Source organism: Oncorhynchus tshawytscha, linkage group LG06 (assembly GCF_018296145.1).
Source record: "Oncorhynchus tshawytscha isolate Ot180627B linkage group LG06, Otsh_v2.0, whole genome shotgun sequence".
NCBI lineage: Eukaryota > Metazoa > Chordata > Actinopteri > Salmoniformes > Salmonidae > Oncorhynchus > Oncorhynchus tshawytscha.
The window spans coordinates 79217978-79232947 of NC_056434.1; the positions used below are offsets into that span (position 1 = coordinate 79217978).

A 14970-nucleotide genomic window follows, 5' to 3' on the forward strand; every position below is an offset into this window, starting at 1 on the left:
AAAGTTGTGGGAAGGTTGTATGCACGACCTCACCAAGCTCTAAGAAACATATGGTTCTCAGAACGTTATGTGCTAGCTGGGCAGATTGGAATATTGGTGTCAACTCCTGGACAGTAGCACAGGAGCCATATTAATGTACTTGTATATCTGAAAGGACAGCTAAAGGATACATGTACTGTAAGAGACCAAATATGGATGTAAATGTATTCGTCCAAGATCACCCCTCATGTGGGCCTCCAACAAGTCACAGGCTCACTTGAATATGACCGAATGTGGAATGCATTGTTGCAATGGCCAAGAGTGGCATGTGCTCCTACCTTGGCATGGTGTTCTCTTCAGAGTAAGATAACATCAGCCAAGCGTGACCCACCATGAATTCAACATTCAGAGAAATGGGAGTGTGAGATCTGAGAAACTGTGCCCGCTGGCATCACATAGTCACAGTGACTCACATAACACTGACGAATAATAACCTTACCAGCTACAGTAGAAACGTTCACCCAACTAGCAAGACTGACACCAATGACACACTCATGATTTACACAACGTTGGGGAAATGGGAATCCTTGTGTGTGGGTATGAGTGACTCATAAACACATACACACAAACAAATATATGTGCAAATACACTACAACATCACATGCAGTAGGCCTACTCAATTGCAAGCATAACACACAACACACATTGAAGCACATCATGCATCATTGTTTCAAACAACAACATATACACAGTCTTTAAATAAACTTGGCCAAATAATTGTATGGAATTACAGAGCCATATCCTGACTACCTATTGCATGTCACTGTCCTGAGCAAACCAAATCTTGTCACAGCTCTGTTTTAGTTATCTTTCCTACAAAATGTGACTTTCAGGGTAAGAGGAAATCGAATCAGCTGTCCAATTTTCTCCTCATGAAGGACTGTCAAAAGCCCTCTAGCTCTATCCCTCTCTTTCTTCTCTCTCTCTCTCTCTCTCTCTCTCTCTCTCTCTGTTGGACCTCTCCCGCCATCATTCCACAAGGGCCCTTTTTGTGTGGAGGATCATCAGACTCATGGTTTAGAGCGACGGATCGCAGGCCAGTGTTCAGGAGGAGGACAGAAAATACTACACAACCCTGTTTGTTGACTAGGCAAGTGGGCACAGGAACCATGGAAAACGGCAAGTCAGATGGTAAATTCTGCTTCTATAACCAAGATGTCACCTACGTTACAGGTATCACCAATATGGTTGACGGTTCTGTTTTTCTGATTTGGCGGTAGTCACAAAGTTCAGAGAGAGGCTACAGTAAAACACTTGTTGATAAATATCTTTGGTGTGCTGTGAGTAACAATTATTGTTGTATGTCTTTTGAACTAGTTACTTGGCCAACTTAACAGTTTTTATGAAGCAAGTTGTTGATGGACAGTTATTGCAACAGTTGGTACCATATGGTTCTCAGAACATGCTATCTGGGTACTGACTCTTAAGTATGATACAACCATTGGAAAGACTTACATTTTACTTGTACATTGGTTGTCGTGAATTTTTATCACAGTGTTCTTCTTTCAGGAGCTTTGCAGTATTACTGCTCAGAATATGTCATTCCAGCACAAGCTCAAATGCATAATGCATGACAAGCAGACATTTAAAATGACCTTCGCGATGCTGCTCGTAGTTTGGACATTTGGTATTTGAACAGAAACAGACTCTTAATACAGTAGGGTATTTCCATTATGGCACAACTGTTTTATTGTCTTATTACACAGAGCCTTTTCTACCTTACCAATTTATGTAGAATTTCAGTGTTTGGGTAACTTGTAGTGGTTTTACTGGAACATGATTTACTGTGCATAGGCTGAATAGAGAGACGTTGTGTTGAACATCCCACATGACTACATTATTTGCCTTTGTCACAGTCTATTCTCATATGCATCCCCAAAGAATGGTTTGTGTCTGAGTAACTGAGGATGATCTCCATAGTGATGTGTGAGTGACAGGGAGCTACTGTAAGTCCATAATGATGTGTGATTAACTGATGTTCTTGACTCCTAGAACAAGACCAGGAAATGGAGGAGGCCAACCTGGAGATTGCTCAGGTAACCCGCTCTATAGTCACCCCCCTTGCAAGAGACACTGCTGCCTATGAGGAGTATGTAGGATCAACACTACATTGTATTGTTTGTATATGGGTGTATTTAATATTTGTGTGACTGCCCTTGTCTATCAGTATTGTGTTACTTGTTATGTTTTGTGTTTTCTGTGGACCCCAGGAAGAGTAGCTGCTGCTTCTGCAAAAGCTGATGGGGATCTGAATAAACACTGCCAGAGAAACAGAAATAGCTTTGACTATGGCCTGTCTCTAATCTTTATATGTACAGTACCAGTCAAAAGTTTGGACACACCTACTCATTCAAGAGTTTTTCTTTATTTTTACTATTTTCTATATGGTAGAATAATAGTGAAGACATCAAAACTATGAAATAACACATGTGGAATCATGTAGTAACCAAAGAAGTGTTATTTTATATTTGAGATTCATCAAATAGGCACCTTTTGCCTTGATGACAGCTTGCGCACTCTTGGCATTCTCTCAACCAGATTAATGAGGTAGTCACCTGGAATGCATTTTAATTAACAAGTGAACCTTGTTAAAAGTTAATTTGTGAAATGTCTTTCCTTTTTAATGTGTTTCAGCCAATCAGTTGTGTTGTGACAAGGTAGTGGTGGTATACAGAAGATAGCCCTAATTGGTAATAGACCAAGTCCATATTATGGCAATAACAGCTCAAATAAGCAAAGAGAAATGACAGTCCATCATTACTTTAACACGTGAAGGTCAGTCAATCTGGAAAATGACTTTAAGACATGAAGGTCTTAATTCCTCATAAAGCTGGTTGAGAGAATGCCAAGAGTGTACAAAGCTGACATCAAGGCAAAGGGTGTCTACTTTGAAGAACCTAAAATATATTTGGATTTGTTTAACACTTTTTTGGTTACTACATGATTCCATATGTGTCCTTTCATAGTTTTGATGTCTACACTATTATTCTACAATGTAGAAAATAGTAAAAATAAAGAAAAACCCTTGAATGAGTAGGTGAGTCCAAAATGTTGACTTGTACTATATATCAATGGACTAGTATACAGTATGTTCTAACACCGTGCTACATAGATATCAAATATCGTAACAGTACGGGAAAGCTGTAAAGTACAATACAATACACTGACAGTGTTGCATTGCTATTAGGTACAGTTGAAGTCGGAAGTTTACAAACACTTTATCTAAATACATTTAAACTCAGTTTTTCACAATTCCTGACATTTAATCCCAGTAAAGATTCCCTGTCTTAGGTCAGTTAGGATCACCACTTTATTTTAAGAATGTGAAATATTAGAATAATAGTAGAGAGAATGATTTATTTCAGGATTTATTTATTTCATCACGTTCAGCGTGGGTCATAAGTTTACATACACCCAATTAGTATTTGGTAGCATTGCCTTTAAATTGTTTAACTTGGGTCAAATGTTTCAGGTAGCCTTCCACAAGCTTCCCACAATAAGTTGGGGGAATTTTGGCCCATTCCTCCTGACAGAGCTTGCACACACTTTTTCAGTTCTGCCCACAAATTTTCTAAAGGATTGAGGTCAGGGCATTGTGATGGCCACTCCAATACCTTGACTTTGTTGTCCTTAAGCCATTTTGCCACAACTTTGGAAGTGTGCTTGGGGTCATTGTCCATTTGGAAGACCCATTTGCGACCAATCTTTAACTTCCTAACTGAGGTCTTGAGATGTTGCTTCGATATATCCACATAATTTTCATGCCTCATGATACCATCTTTTTTGTGAAGTGGACCAGACCCTCCTGCAGCAAAGCACCCTCACAACATGATGCTGCCACCCCCGTGCTTCACGGTTGGGATGGTGTTCTTCGGCTTGCAAGCCTCCACATTTTTCCTCCAAACATAACGATGGTCATTATGGCCAAACAGTTCTATTTTTGTTTCATCAGACCAGAGGACATTTCTCCAAAATGTATGATCTTTGTCCTCATGTGCAGCTACAAACCGTAGTCTGGCTTTTTTTATGGCAGTTTTGGGCTTCTTCCTTGCCTTTCAGGTTATGTCAATATAGGACTCGTTTTACTGTGGATATAGACACTTTTGTACCTGTTTCCTCCAGCATCTTCACAAGGTCCTTTGCTGTTGTTTTGGGATTGATTTGTACTTTTCGTACCAAAGTACATTCATCTCTAAGACACAGAACACGTCTCCTTCCTGAGCGGTATGACGGCTGCGTGGTCCCATGGTGTTTATGCTTGCGTACTATTGTTTGTACAGATGAACGTGGTACCTTCAGGCATTTGTAAATTGCTGTCAAGGATGAACCAGACTTGTGGAGGTCTACAATTTCTTTCCTGAGGTCTTGGCTGATTTCTTTTGATTTTTTCCCATGATGTCAAGCAAAGATGCACTGAGTTTGAAAGTAGGCCTTGAAATACATCCACATGTACACCTCCAATTGACTCAAATTATGTCAATTAGCCTATCAGAAGCTTCTAAAGCAATGACATCATTTTCTGGCATTTTCCAAGCAGTTTAAAGTCTTAGTGTATGTAAACTTCTGACCCACTGGAATTGTGATACAGTGAATAATAAGTGAAGTAATCTGTCTATAAACAATTGTTGGAAAAATTACTTGTGTCATGCACAAAGTAGATGTCCTAACCGACTTGCCAAAACTATAGTTTGTTAACAAGAACTTTGTGGAGTGGTTGAAAAACAAGTTTTAATGACTCCACCCTAAGTGTAAACTTCCGACTTCAACTGTATGTGTTATGTATGTACTGCTACGCAGTCTAAAGTAGTGAGCAGAGACAAGGTACTGTACACTTATAAGATCTGTACATCTGTAAAGAAGGGTAGCAGCCGTATTGAATCTGCAGCCTGATGACTTTCACATGATTGATCCACAGACTAGAAGAGAGGAGAGGAGAGTACATGAGAGGGGTGAAGGAGAGAGGAGGAGAGGAGTGAAGAGGAGATGAGAGGAGAGTAGATGAGTGGAAAGGAGAGGAGTGAAGAGGAGAGGAAAGGAGAGTAGAGGAGAGGCGCAAAGGGGGAGGAGTGAAGAGGACTAAAGTGGAGAGGAGAGAAGAGGAGAGAGGACGGAAGGAGAGGAACTGAGAGGGGCAGGCAGCAGCCTGAATCCCTGTCTGTTCACATGAGCTGATTCACTTATCTCTGCAGACTAAATTCAATAAATCTCCACATCCTAAGAACGGCCGCTACACTAGAGACAGAAAAAAGCTTGCCTCTAACGGGAGGTCAAAAAGGAGAAATTGGGACACTCTCCAAACAACAGCCCAATAATGAAGATAAAGAGAATAATGTGACTCAGTGGAGAGCCTTGTTGGAAACAAACCCTGTGCCAAAATTAGCTGTGACCTCGTTGACCTCTGAAAGGGTAACTGCTGGGCCACACATGGCTGCAGTGAGAGATTCACAGACACTACACTACAGGACAGGAAGCTGCTGCTGACGACTGCATGGGGAGAGCAGCGATCTCCAAGATGTTCAAATGACACAGAAATGTTCAAATAGGCTCACCGTCAGTCTCCGTTAACTCTCAACTCCCGTTTCTATTCTCCTTTTCTGTCCTGGTTCTCTGACATCTTATACCCCAGCACTCTCACCTTCACCCATCTTTTTTTCTCTCCTTTCCCCATCTTCCTTCTCTTAACCTTCCTTTTCCCCTCTATCTTTTCCTTGTCAAAACAGCTGCTCATTTCTCCAAGTAATTTATTCACCCCCACATACAGAACCAATGTAGTTACAGTGTGTTCTGAACATTCTGGAGACATTAGTAAGGTCACAAACAACCATCGATGTAGTAACTGTTGTTACATCCTAACCTCTGACCCCTAACCTCTGGTGTTCCAGCTGCAGGCCTTGGTGGTGGAGCTGCGTACGGGGCTGCAGGGAGTGTTACAGGATGTGTCTGTGCTGCAGCAGAGGGGCAGAGGTCTGGAGGAGAGGGCTCAGGGCCAGCAGAGCGAAGTGGATGACAGGATCATGGGAATCAGGAACTCCCTCAACACATTTAAGGTATCTGATATCTGATACGAAATATGTGGCTGTTTGTCATTCTTCTCATACTATCGAATCAAATGTTATTGGTCACACACATATTTAGCATATTTTATTGCGGGTGTGGCGAAACGCTTGTGAAGTCGTCTACAGTGGACTACAGTCAAACCAGTAACCGTCTCTAGCAATTCTAGCAGGATGCCTAAGTATTACAGTATGTTACTCTGTGGCACATGTATTGTGAACGTAGCTAGATATTGTAGTGATGGGATTGTGCTGTGTGTCGTGGTTGTGTTCAGGAGGACCTGAGCGGTGCTTTATCCCAGATCAAAGAGGTTACCAGCAGACAGAAAGAGCTACAGAAAGGCCTGGAGCTCCTCCAATCAGAGACCGGCAGAGAGATCCTGTCCGTTCAACAGAGGTACGTGACACTGACACACGTTACATTCATGAACATTCACAGACACACATTGCATCATCACCTGACGAGAACTCACCACTCTCTGTTACTTCCCCTTGGTTTTGTCAGGAAAAGCTCCAAAGGGGACTGCATTGGGGAGGGCCATGGGTGTCTCTCCAACCAGACAGAGCTCAATGTCATCCAGCATTACTTTGCCAGCCTGCCCAGCTGCTCTCCACAGATGAGCACAGCCTCCACACAGAGTGAGTTATGCCTCTGAGGGACAGACATTCATAACCGGTCCTGTATTTGTCAATGATTATACTGACTAGCTGGTCCTGTTCATTAAAGTCATTGAACGTACTTGCCTCAACTGACTCAAATACCTGGGGGCTGTATAGGGATGTTTACAGCACATGAAAGACAGTGGAATCGACTGGCAAATGCTTGTGTTTGCTCCATGTGTGTACTGTGTGGTGCAGCCTCTAACTCAGAGCAGGACGCAGCCAGTGGCCAGCCCCAGAGAGCTCAGTCTAAGTCTCCAGTGTGGAGAGAAAGGAAAGAGAGCCGAGACGATACGGATGCACAGAGCGTCCCAGAGAACGGTGAGTGACATCACCGATGACGTTACACACGTCAGTGACTTATTCCCTTGTTATTTTAGGGAGCCCTACGTTAAATTATTTAGCAGTCAATAGACAAATTCCCATTTAATACTGTAGGTCACAGCGGTGTAAAAAGTATGTGAGTGTGGTGCTTCTTTTTCACTTTGTGTGTGTGTGTTTGTGTGTGTTTGTGCGTCAGGTAAGAGGCAGGTTGCTGCCCTGGAGCTGTTGGAGTCAGAAAGGGTCTATGTGTCATACCTGTCTCTGCTGCTGAAAGCCAACATCACCTTCAACAGCTCAGAGGCCCTCCACACCAAAGACAAACGGTACTGTACCACTGATGGGTATTATTTACACATTTTACATAAGATCAGGTAGCAACACTGTCTGAACTGTTTTATTCAAGTTCAAAACAGCAGAGCCACCAGACCGGTTTTTCATATGTTCGAGCTTCATAAGAGCCAATTAACCTCTACGGGATCGCCACCCCCCCACGCGACGGTTGAGCTAACGTGCGCTAATGTAATTAGCATGAGTTTGTAAGTAACAAGAACATTTCCCAGGACATAGACATATCTGATATGGGCAGAAAGCTTAACTTCTTGTTAATCTAACTGCACCAATCTAACTGTCCAATTTACAGTAGCTATTACAGTGAAAGAATACCATGCTATTGTTTGAGGAGAGTGCACAGATATGAACTTGAAAATGTATCAATAAACCAATCAGGCACATTTGGGCAGACTTGATACAACATTTTGAATGGTTCATTGCAATGGTTCATTGGATCAGTCTAAATCTAATTTGTGTCTAAACTGGAATAATATATTGTGGCCATTCTCTTGCATTTCAAAGAAATCAGTATCTTTGTATTGTCTTTTACCAGATCTTATGTGTTATATTCTCCTACATTAATTTCACATTTCCACAAACTTCAAAATGTTTCCTTTCAAATGGTATCAAGAATATGCATATCCTCACTTCAGGTCCTGAGCTACAGGCAGTGCGATTTGGGTGTCATTTTAGGTGAAAATGGAAAAAAGCATTCGATCCTTAAGAGGTTTTAATAGTGCACTATGAATTCAGATTTGGGGGTTAGGGTTTAATAGTTCACTATGACTCATGAAAGCAGAGGAAGTTATAACTGTGTTCTCAACATTGACCTTGGTTCGGTTCATAAATATAACAAAGATTACCCTCGTCTTTGGCACACAGACAAGCACTCATTGACACAGGGGCTTAAACAGGAGATACCGATCTAATTACAGTCAGAAGGAGGACATTATAAAAGCGAGGAAAGGAAATTAATCTATTGAATAACACAGCCATTCAGGCAAGCAGAGGCTTTTTAAAGGACTCCACAGAGATCTGACTTAATGTAATCCCTGTTTATCTGGAGTTCACAGAGACATCTGAGCACTACATTTTCAACTTTCAGAGAGCTCTCCCCTAGTTACTGTATACTCAACCTTTTCCCTTTCCCTCATTAATAACCTCTGACCTTTGGAGTGTGTCTCTTCATCTGGTTAATCTCAATTAATACCAGTAAGAGCAATGAGTCATAACGTTTTTTTGGTGAAACTGTTGTCTTTCTGCTCACATACACTGAGGTGTGTGAGTTCATGTATTTGTTTGTAAGTATTGGGGGAGTGCCCGGTGGCAGGGAGTCTGTCACTCACAGTTCAACCATGAATACAACAAAAGATAAATTACTGCTACTATTAGCATGCTATGACTGTTACTAACACTGCTATTACAACAAAAACATTGGTCCATTTACCTCAGTAATCTGTCTACTAACACCATAATATTTGAATGCATCTTTCAATTCCATAATTTCAACTCTGTCCTCTCCTTTGTCTCTTTGTGTAGTAATCCATATCTTTTCCCCTCTCTTTCATCCATCCATTCTCATTCCCCACTTCTTTTTGTGCCTTTGTCAACCACCACCACTTCCTGGACTGTGTGTATTTCCACTCTGTTTTCCCACATCAATGTTGGCCTCTCTCCTTCTCAACACTCTCCGTTACCATAGAATATAACTGGCCTCCTGTCTTTTAAACTGCTCCCTAGATAGCTATATATTGCTCTGTTCTGTACCGCTCTCCTTGCAGTGTAATGTGATGTGTGTTATATCGATCTCCTCTTTCTCTCTCCAGGCCGTTCCCCAGTTCTCTACGCTTCCTCATCCAGCAACACCTGGAGCTTCTCCACACCCTGCAGGAGAGGGTCCTCAAGTGCCAGTGGCAGGGCATCATGGGAGATGTATTCATGAGGCTCACCAGCAAAGAGGTACAAACCTTTCATAGACACATATGACCCATGAAGTCATGGCTAGGGGCCCTGAGTTTTCCTAACCTGACCCGGAGAAACTCAGGGCTATAGTTATGGTGTCACAGGCTGCCTGCCAACTACACAACCCCTCACATAACTACATAACCCCTAACATACAGTATCCAGCCTATTAGGTGATAATTGTATTAGGACCAATGTGTGTTTAAGTGGGTGGGACTGATTGAAAGAGGGAAATTAGTTAAATGGTTGGATTAGGGGTTAGGGGCCCCAGATGAGACTCTCCAGGGGGAAGGCTGTGACTCAGTGCCTCTTCTCACCAGTCACATGTGGAGCACTTCAAATTTATCACAAGACCACATGTGATACTCGGGAGAGATGTGGGGATTTGGGGTGGGATATATTGTACTGCTCTGTTTATGTTCCTGGTCATTTCTCTGCCTGTCTAGACTCTAGACGGTAACACTATCTACTGAGTTTCAATGACTGACTGTCTGTTTGACTGTCTGTCTGTCTCTAATTCTCCATCTTGCCGGTCTTCTAGAGTGATTTCCTGGATTTCTACGTGTCGTATCTTAAGGAGCTGCCTGAATGTCTGTCTGTGGTCAGCATGTTGACCACCACCTCACTAAAAGCTGCCGGCCTGTTTGAGGTAAATTAGGAACACTGAACAACCAGGCAGTGTTGACCACAACCACCGCAGAGAGCTACCCGCACAGAGCTACCCGCAGAGTAGTCTCAATAGTGCAGTTATCCAGAAGGAAAGGGTTACTTCAGGAAATTGTTGAGTAAATCTCTTTCAATTAACAAAGAGCACATGACAAGTAGACCGGAGTGAAGTTTATTATGACTTAGTTTTATGACATTATACTCACACAGCCTTTATTACAGGATAACCTTTCTGGACAATTGATTTCACATGATTTCTGTGGCGACTTAAGTCAACTGACTGTCTCCTCTCTGATTGACTGTCTGATGTTCCAGGGTGACATCATGGGGGACGAGATACACCCCTCTCTCCACACTCTGCTCCTCCAGCCAGTACAGAGGATCCCTGAGTACCTTCTGCTGCTGCAGGTTAGGCTCTTTCCCCTCCATGACACTCTGATACATACATCCAGTACACCACCAACCCAACATAGGTATTTATAAAAGAGCGGACTTCACCATTAGAGTATCTTAAATCAGAGTGGTGATAATGTCTTGTGGGCAGACTACGTAAACTTAAATGGTACCGTAGATCTGTCTTTATACTATTGGGCACCGATAGCTAACGAGCAGCAACAGTTCTGGTGCTTAGGTTTTTCGTCACTGGTTATTTAGACAAATCACGATTTTACAGGAGTTAGCATTCAGCCCATAGACTTGCAAAGAGAGAGGGTGGTGGTCCTTGTTCCAGTTCTACTTCTCATTCTAGCAGCTCTTCATCTGTTATCTTAACATGCATGGACCCAGAACTTCATCAAACATCTCACCAATTACGCAAGACTTTAGTTCTGTGTTAACTGAGATTAGAGCGGTGACTGTATGAACTGGTTAGTGCTTGGTTCACATGAGTCCGTAGCGTCCCTGTGTGGTCTGGTTTGGTTTCAGACCCTGTTGAAGCAGACGGATGCAGAGCACCCTGACTACTACCTGCTGCTGCTGTGCATCCAGCAGTTCAGTGCCTTCACTGCCCAGTACGCCCACCTACTGCAGCACAACCAAGAGCTGCTCCTGCACAACCGCAAGGAGCTCAAGAGGTCAGCATCTGATCCAGGCTCAGATTTGGTGTTTTGGTAAGCGTGTGCACATGGGGAACAGGGTACAGATTAACGGGTCTGAGGACAGTGAACTGTGATGGTATATTTCAGACATTATGCTGTGAATGTGAACATGTAAAGAAGAAGCTCCTTACGGGGCTAAATATAGTTATTTTCTTGTTACAGGTCAACTATGAAGCAGTTCTTCAAAAACGTGGACTGTGGTAACGTTATGCAAGCCAATGAGATGGGTTCTCCTTACCCCAGCAGCAATGCAATACTGTAAGTTCGTTCTGACTACACTCAGACATTCATATTATCAGTCAGTCCTTCATGCACTAACTCCGTCTGTCCCACTGACAGCCTCCCCCTCTCCCCTCACAGAGAGCATGCCAACCAGGTGAAACGCAGCAAGCAGAGGCTCCTGGAGCAGATCCAGTCTAGACGCTTTCAAGACTGGGAGAGCGAGGCCCACCACTCTGACTCGGCCATCCCGTTTTTCTCCCCTGACACCGACCCTCGCCTCAAACCCCCATGCCTGCAGAGCATTCCTGAGATCGGGTCATCAGAGCGGCTGCCCAGCAAACGGCTGCCCCCAGGCTCAGCCATGGCCGATGCCCTGGGGGAGTTCCTTCTCCCTGGGGATGCCCCGGGCTTGGAGGGGCTGTATGAGGACACAAACTCATCTCTTCACAACATGTCCATGTTTGACCAATGCTCCAGCGCTTCCTCTGACTCTAGCATCGACATTGCCTTTGTGCGCTACCCCAAGAGCCACCAGGCCATCCGTGAGGTCTACAACAGGGGCAGCCGGGAGAGTGGGTACAAGCAGCTGCCTGGTCGGGGGTGCGTGTCTCCAGACGAGGCCGGAATGATGCGAGTTCACCACCACCGCCCCCTGCAGGCCGATCAGCGTAAGAGCAAGTCCCTGAACGGGTTGCAGCTGGACAGCACTGTGAGTGGGGATAGTGGCCCCGGACATCTCTCTGACCACCTCAGGGGGCACGGGGCCCACCAACACACCAAGCTGGAGAGGCAGTCCAGTAATAAATATCACCCACGCAGCAGTAAGAGCCAGAGCAGCAACAACAGCCCCATCAGCCCCCCGCAGCAAAAGGCAGAGCCAGAGAGACAGATAGGAGTCACTGAAGAGGATCTACATAACCACCACAACAAGGTGCGCATCAGGGAGTGGATGGATGAAGGCCACAGTTTTCAAGCAATGAGGTTGAGTTTATGAGGCCCCCTAAGGTTATTGTTTATTTTTTTTAGATGGAATTGAGGGCTGATCAGCCATAGACTAGAATGTGAGAGTACCTTGGCCTGCTGGGATGTTTGAGTGTTTCAGTTTGGGGGCCATTTGTGACTATGTAGTATATGTGTGATATTATTACAGACCACTGAGTGTATTTACAATTTACGTAGGACTCTGGGAGCCTACCCTGGGGGGAGGAGCCAAGATGGAAGGCTGAGAGGAATAACCACACCCCCTTCAGTGAGAGGAGCAGGAAACAGGAGAAGGGAGGATTCAGGAGCTCCTTCAAGAAGCTCTTCAAGAAAAAGTAATATATGCTGGAAATGCTGGCCAAAAACAGAACATTATTGGCAGTATCAAATTCAGAAAGCCAACATCCTACACTTTATTTGACAATGTCAGTAAAAAAAAAAAAAAGACTAACAAATCGTCCACTCACCACTAAACCAATTTCCATTTGGTGTTTACGTAGAAAAATGTATTTGCATGCCACAAATAAGGTTTGAAAGCTTTAATAGAATTTTTTGAAGTTTCGATAGAGACAATGTTCGTCTGACAGGTCGTGCTGTGAACATCTCTCCTCTTGTATCAAGGGCACTTTACAGCACCATTCATTTACAGGAGCTAGGAAGAAATAATACTTGTCAAATACATGCTGGAATTACTCCAGTAATGCTGTACAGTGTATCCAGTAGCAGTGCAGTAACCTCATATATATACTGTGTCCTCTAGGTCGGGGGGAGGAGAGAAAGACAAGGACAAAGAAAAGCCAGAAAGCCAGAACTCCAGTGAGGCAGGCAATACCCCAGGAGTCGTCCACCTAGGCATCGACCGTGGGACTGCTGTGTGAAGTGTGACTAGAACCGCACTACAAATTAAGTGGTCTGAGAAAGGCTTCAAATAGGTGCCTTGATAACGCACACACACTTCTAAGCAAAATGATAGGCTATATAGACACACATACACTGCAATGCAATATGAAACATGCTGGAAGAGCAAATCAGACTGACATACTCCTTTCCTATATAACTACTGTAAAAATACTGTATAGGTTAAGTATTTGTTTTTGAATTAGTATTAGTTTTTCCATTTTAGAGGTCTCCTCAATATCCATGGAGATAATATATTTTGTATAATACTGTATACTCATGAACTGCAATAATGTAGGTAAAGATCTATAATTTGCCATCAAGATGATTGGAATAAATATCTCCCCCTCAAACCAAAATAAAATGTTGATTTTTAATGTGAAGTTATTTTTTTAATTTTTATAAATGAAATTGTGACAAGACAATTAAACAACATAAGAAAAGTCCACGTTGTAATCAAGTCGCTATACCACATGTTAACCAACCAATAACGTATTTCTGAGAAACTCACAAATCATATTGCCTGCTTAGCAATTACTTCCCTTTGAAAAATATAGGTACTTATCTACAATGCTTGCAAACCATAAAATATGAAACAGATTCAACATTTCCATCATATTTCTGTATGACAGACAACAGCCTTCAGTTCCTTCTTTTAATGTGTTAACCAGTTTCATAAATCTGTTACACATTTGAAACAAAATATAGGCAATTATACAGTATGTAAAACCAACCGATTTTATTTTACAGTATATACATGTAATAATGTGCATTGCAATATGAAAATGATAATGCAGCATAAAGGAAGTTAGTTTGTCCATAATCATTACACATGTTTACTGTGTAAATTAAAACCAACATGAATTTTGTAGTGTTTTAACTCGTTTCCTTTTGTTCTAACACGAGGTAGAGACACCCAACAAATTTTGGCCATAAATTGAGAACACATTTTGGCATTACATAAAAACATGTAACATTCATATTTTTTTTAAACATCTTCACTGAGCCCTACAGTAAGGAATGTTTAGTTCTGGCCATTTGACTATAGTGTATATGATCGATATTGACATTGAGAATTACAACATGATGAAACCCTGGTGATTAAAACAACAGCATCACTGGAGCCTGTTTTGGTATTTCACCTTTGACATTTCACCCTCCACGATCTCAAAGTATTTCAAAACAAGTTCAGTGAGTGTTCAAGAATAACTTGACTTATCTAATGTAACCCCTGTGTCACAGCTTGTGAGAACATATGCATGTTTAAGTTTACACACACACATACAGTTACATACAACGTCACATTTCTTTTTTTAAATATCTTTTTGTGCAGATTTTAACACCAGTGATTCCACAGTATTAAAAAAAGCATACAACTAAGCTTAGAAGTAAGCCTGCAATTAAAACCATTTGAAATGAATGTTCACCTCATAGAGTTACAAGTGGAAGCTAAGAATGAAACTGTAGATCTCCCATTAGACATTTCTCAAAGCAAACCAGAAAGGAAGTTTCCACAAATTTGGCTGACGATGCGTGCAGAATGACATTACCAGTATAGTGGTACTTCCTTGCTGCTCAGACTTAGCCAAACCTCAGAGAGGGGGCTTCAAATCCTGTCCCTGATCACATGATCAAAAAACAGGAAGTCCTTTTTAGTGCTCAAACTGTCCCCCCCACCCCCGCACCACCCCTTAAAATCTTTATAACTGTACAGAATACCTATGCACACGTATCTACAT

At 42.5% G+C, this 14970-nt stretch overlaps 1 protein-coding gene across 4 annotated transcripts; it reads left to right on the forward strand.

The window, feature by feature from the left end:
- The first annotated feature begins 208 nt into the window (after nucleotides 1-208).
- Nucleotides 209-14899, forward strand: LOC112253151 (rho guanine nucleotide exchange factor 33). 4 transcript variants are annotated; one of them, XM_024425125.2, is made up of 15 exons: nucleotides 209-1212; nucleotides 2032-2075; nucleotides 5922-6086; nucleotides 6368-6489; nucleotides 6598-6731; nucleotides 6951-7073; nucleotides 7273-7399; nucleotides 9233-9365; nucleotides 9910-10017; nucleotides 10350-10442; nucleotides 10959-11107; nucleotides 11294-11389; nucleotides 11471-12284; nucleotides 12533-12669; nucleotides 13095-14899. In XM_024425125.2, the coding sequence occupies exons 1-15, from the start codon at nucleotides 912-914 to the stop codon at nucleotides 13210-13212; spliced, it is 2664 nt and encodes an 887-aa protein (XP_024280893.1). In that variant the 5' UTR covers nucleotides 209-911; the 3' UTR covers nucleotides 13213-14899. The 4 variants fall into 4 exon arrangements, with proteins under 4 accessions (XP_024280893.1, XP_024280891.1, XP_024280892.1 ...); XM_024425123.2 differs by having other exon boundaries at nucleotides 212-1212; nucleotides 10959-11143; XM_024425124.2 differs by having other exon boundaries at nucleotides 216-1212; nucleotides 10959-11143; nucleotides 11492-12284.
- The last annotated feature ends 71 nt before the right edge of the window (nucleotides 14900-14970 follow it).

Coding starts and splice junctions, on each gene's coding strand:
- LOC112253151 (XM_024425123.2), top strand. CDS start 912: ATGAAGGACTGTCAAAAGCCCTCTAGCTCTATCCCTCTCTTTCTTCTC. Junction 2,076..5,921: donor CCAACCTGGAGATTGCTCAG/GTAACCCGCTCT, acceptor CTGGTGTTCCAG/CTGCAGGCCTTGGTGGTGGA. Junction 10,018..10,349: donor AAGCTGCCGGCCTGTTTGAG/GTAAATTAGGAA, acceptor CTGATGTTCCAG/GGTGACATCATGGGGGACGA.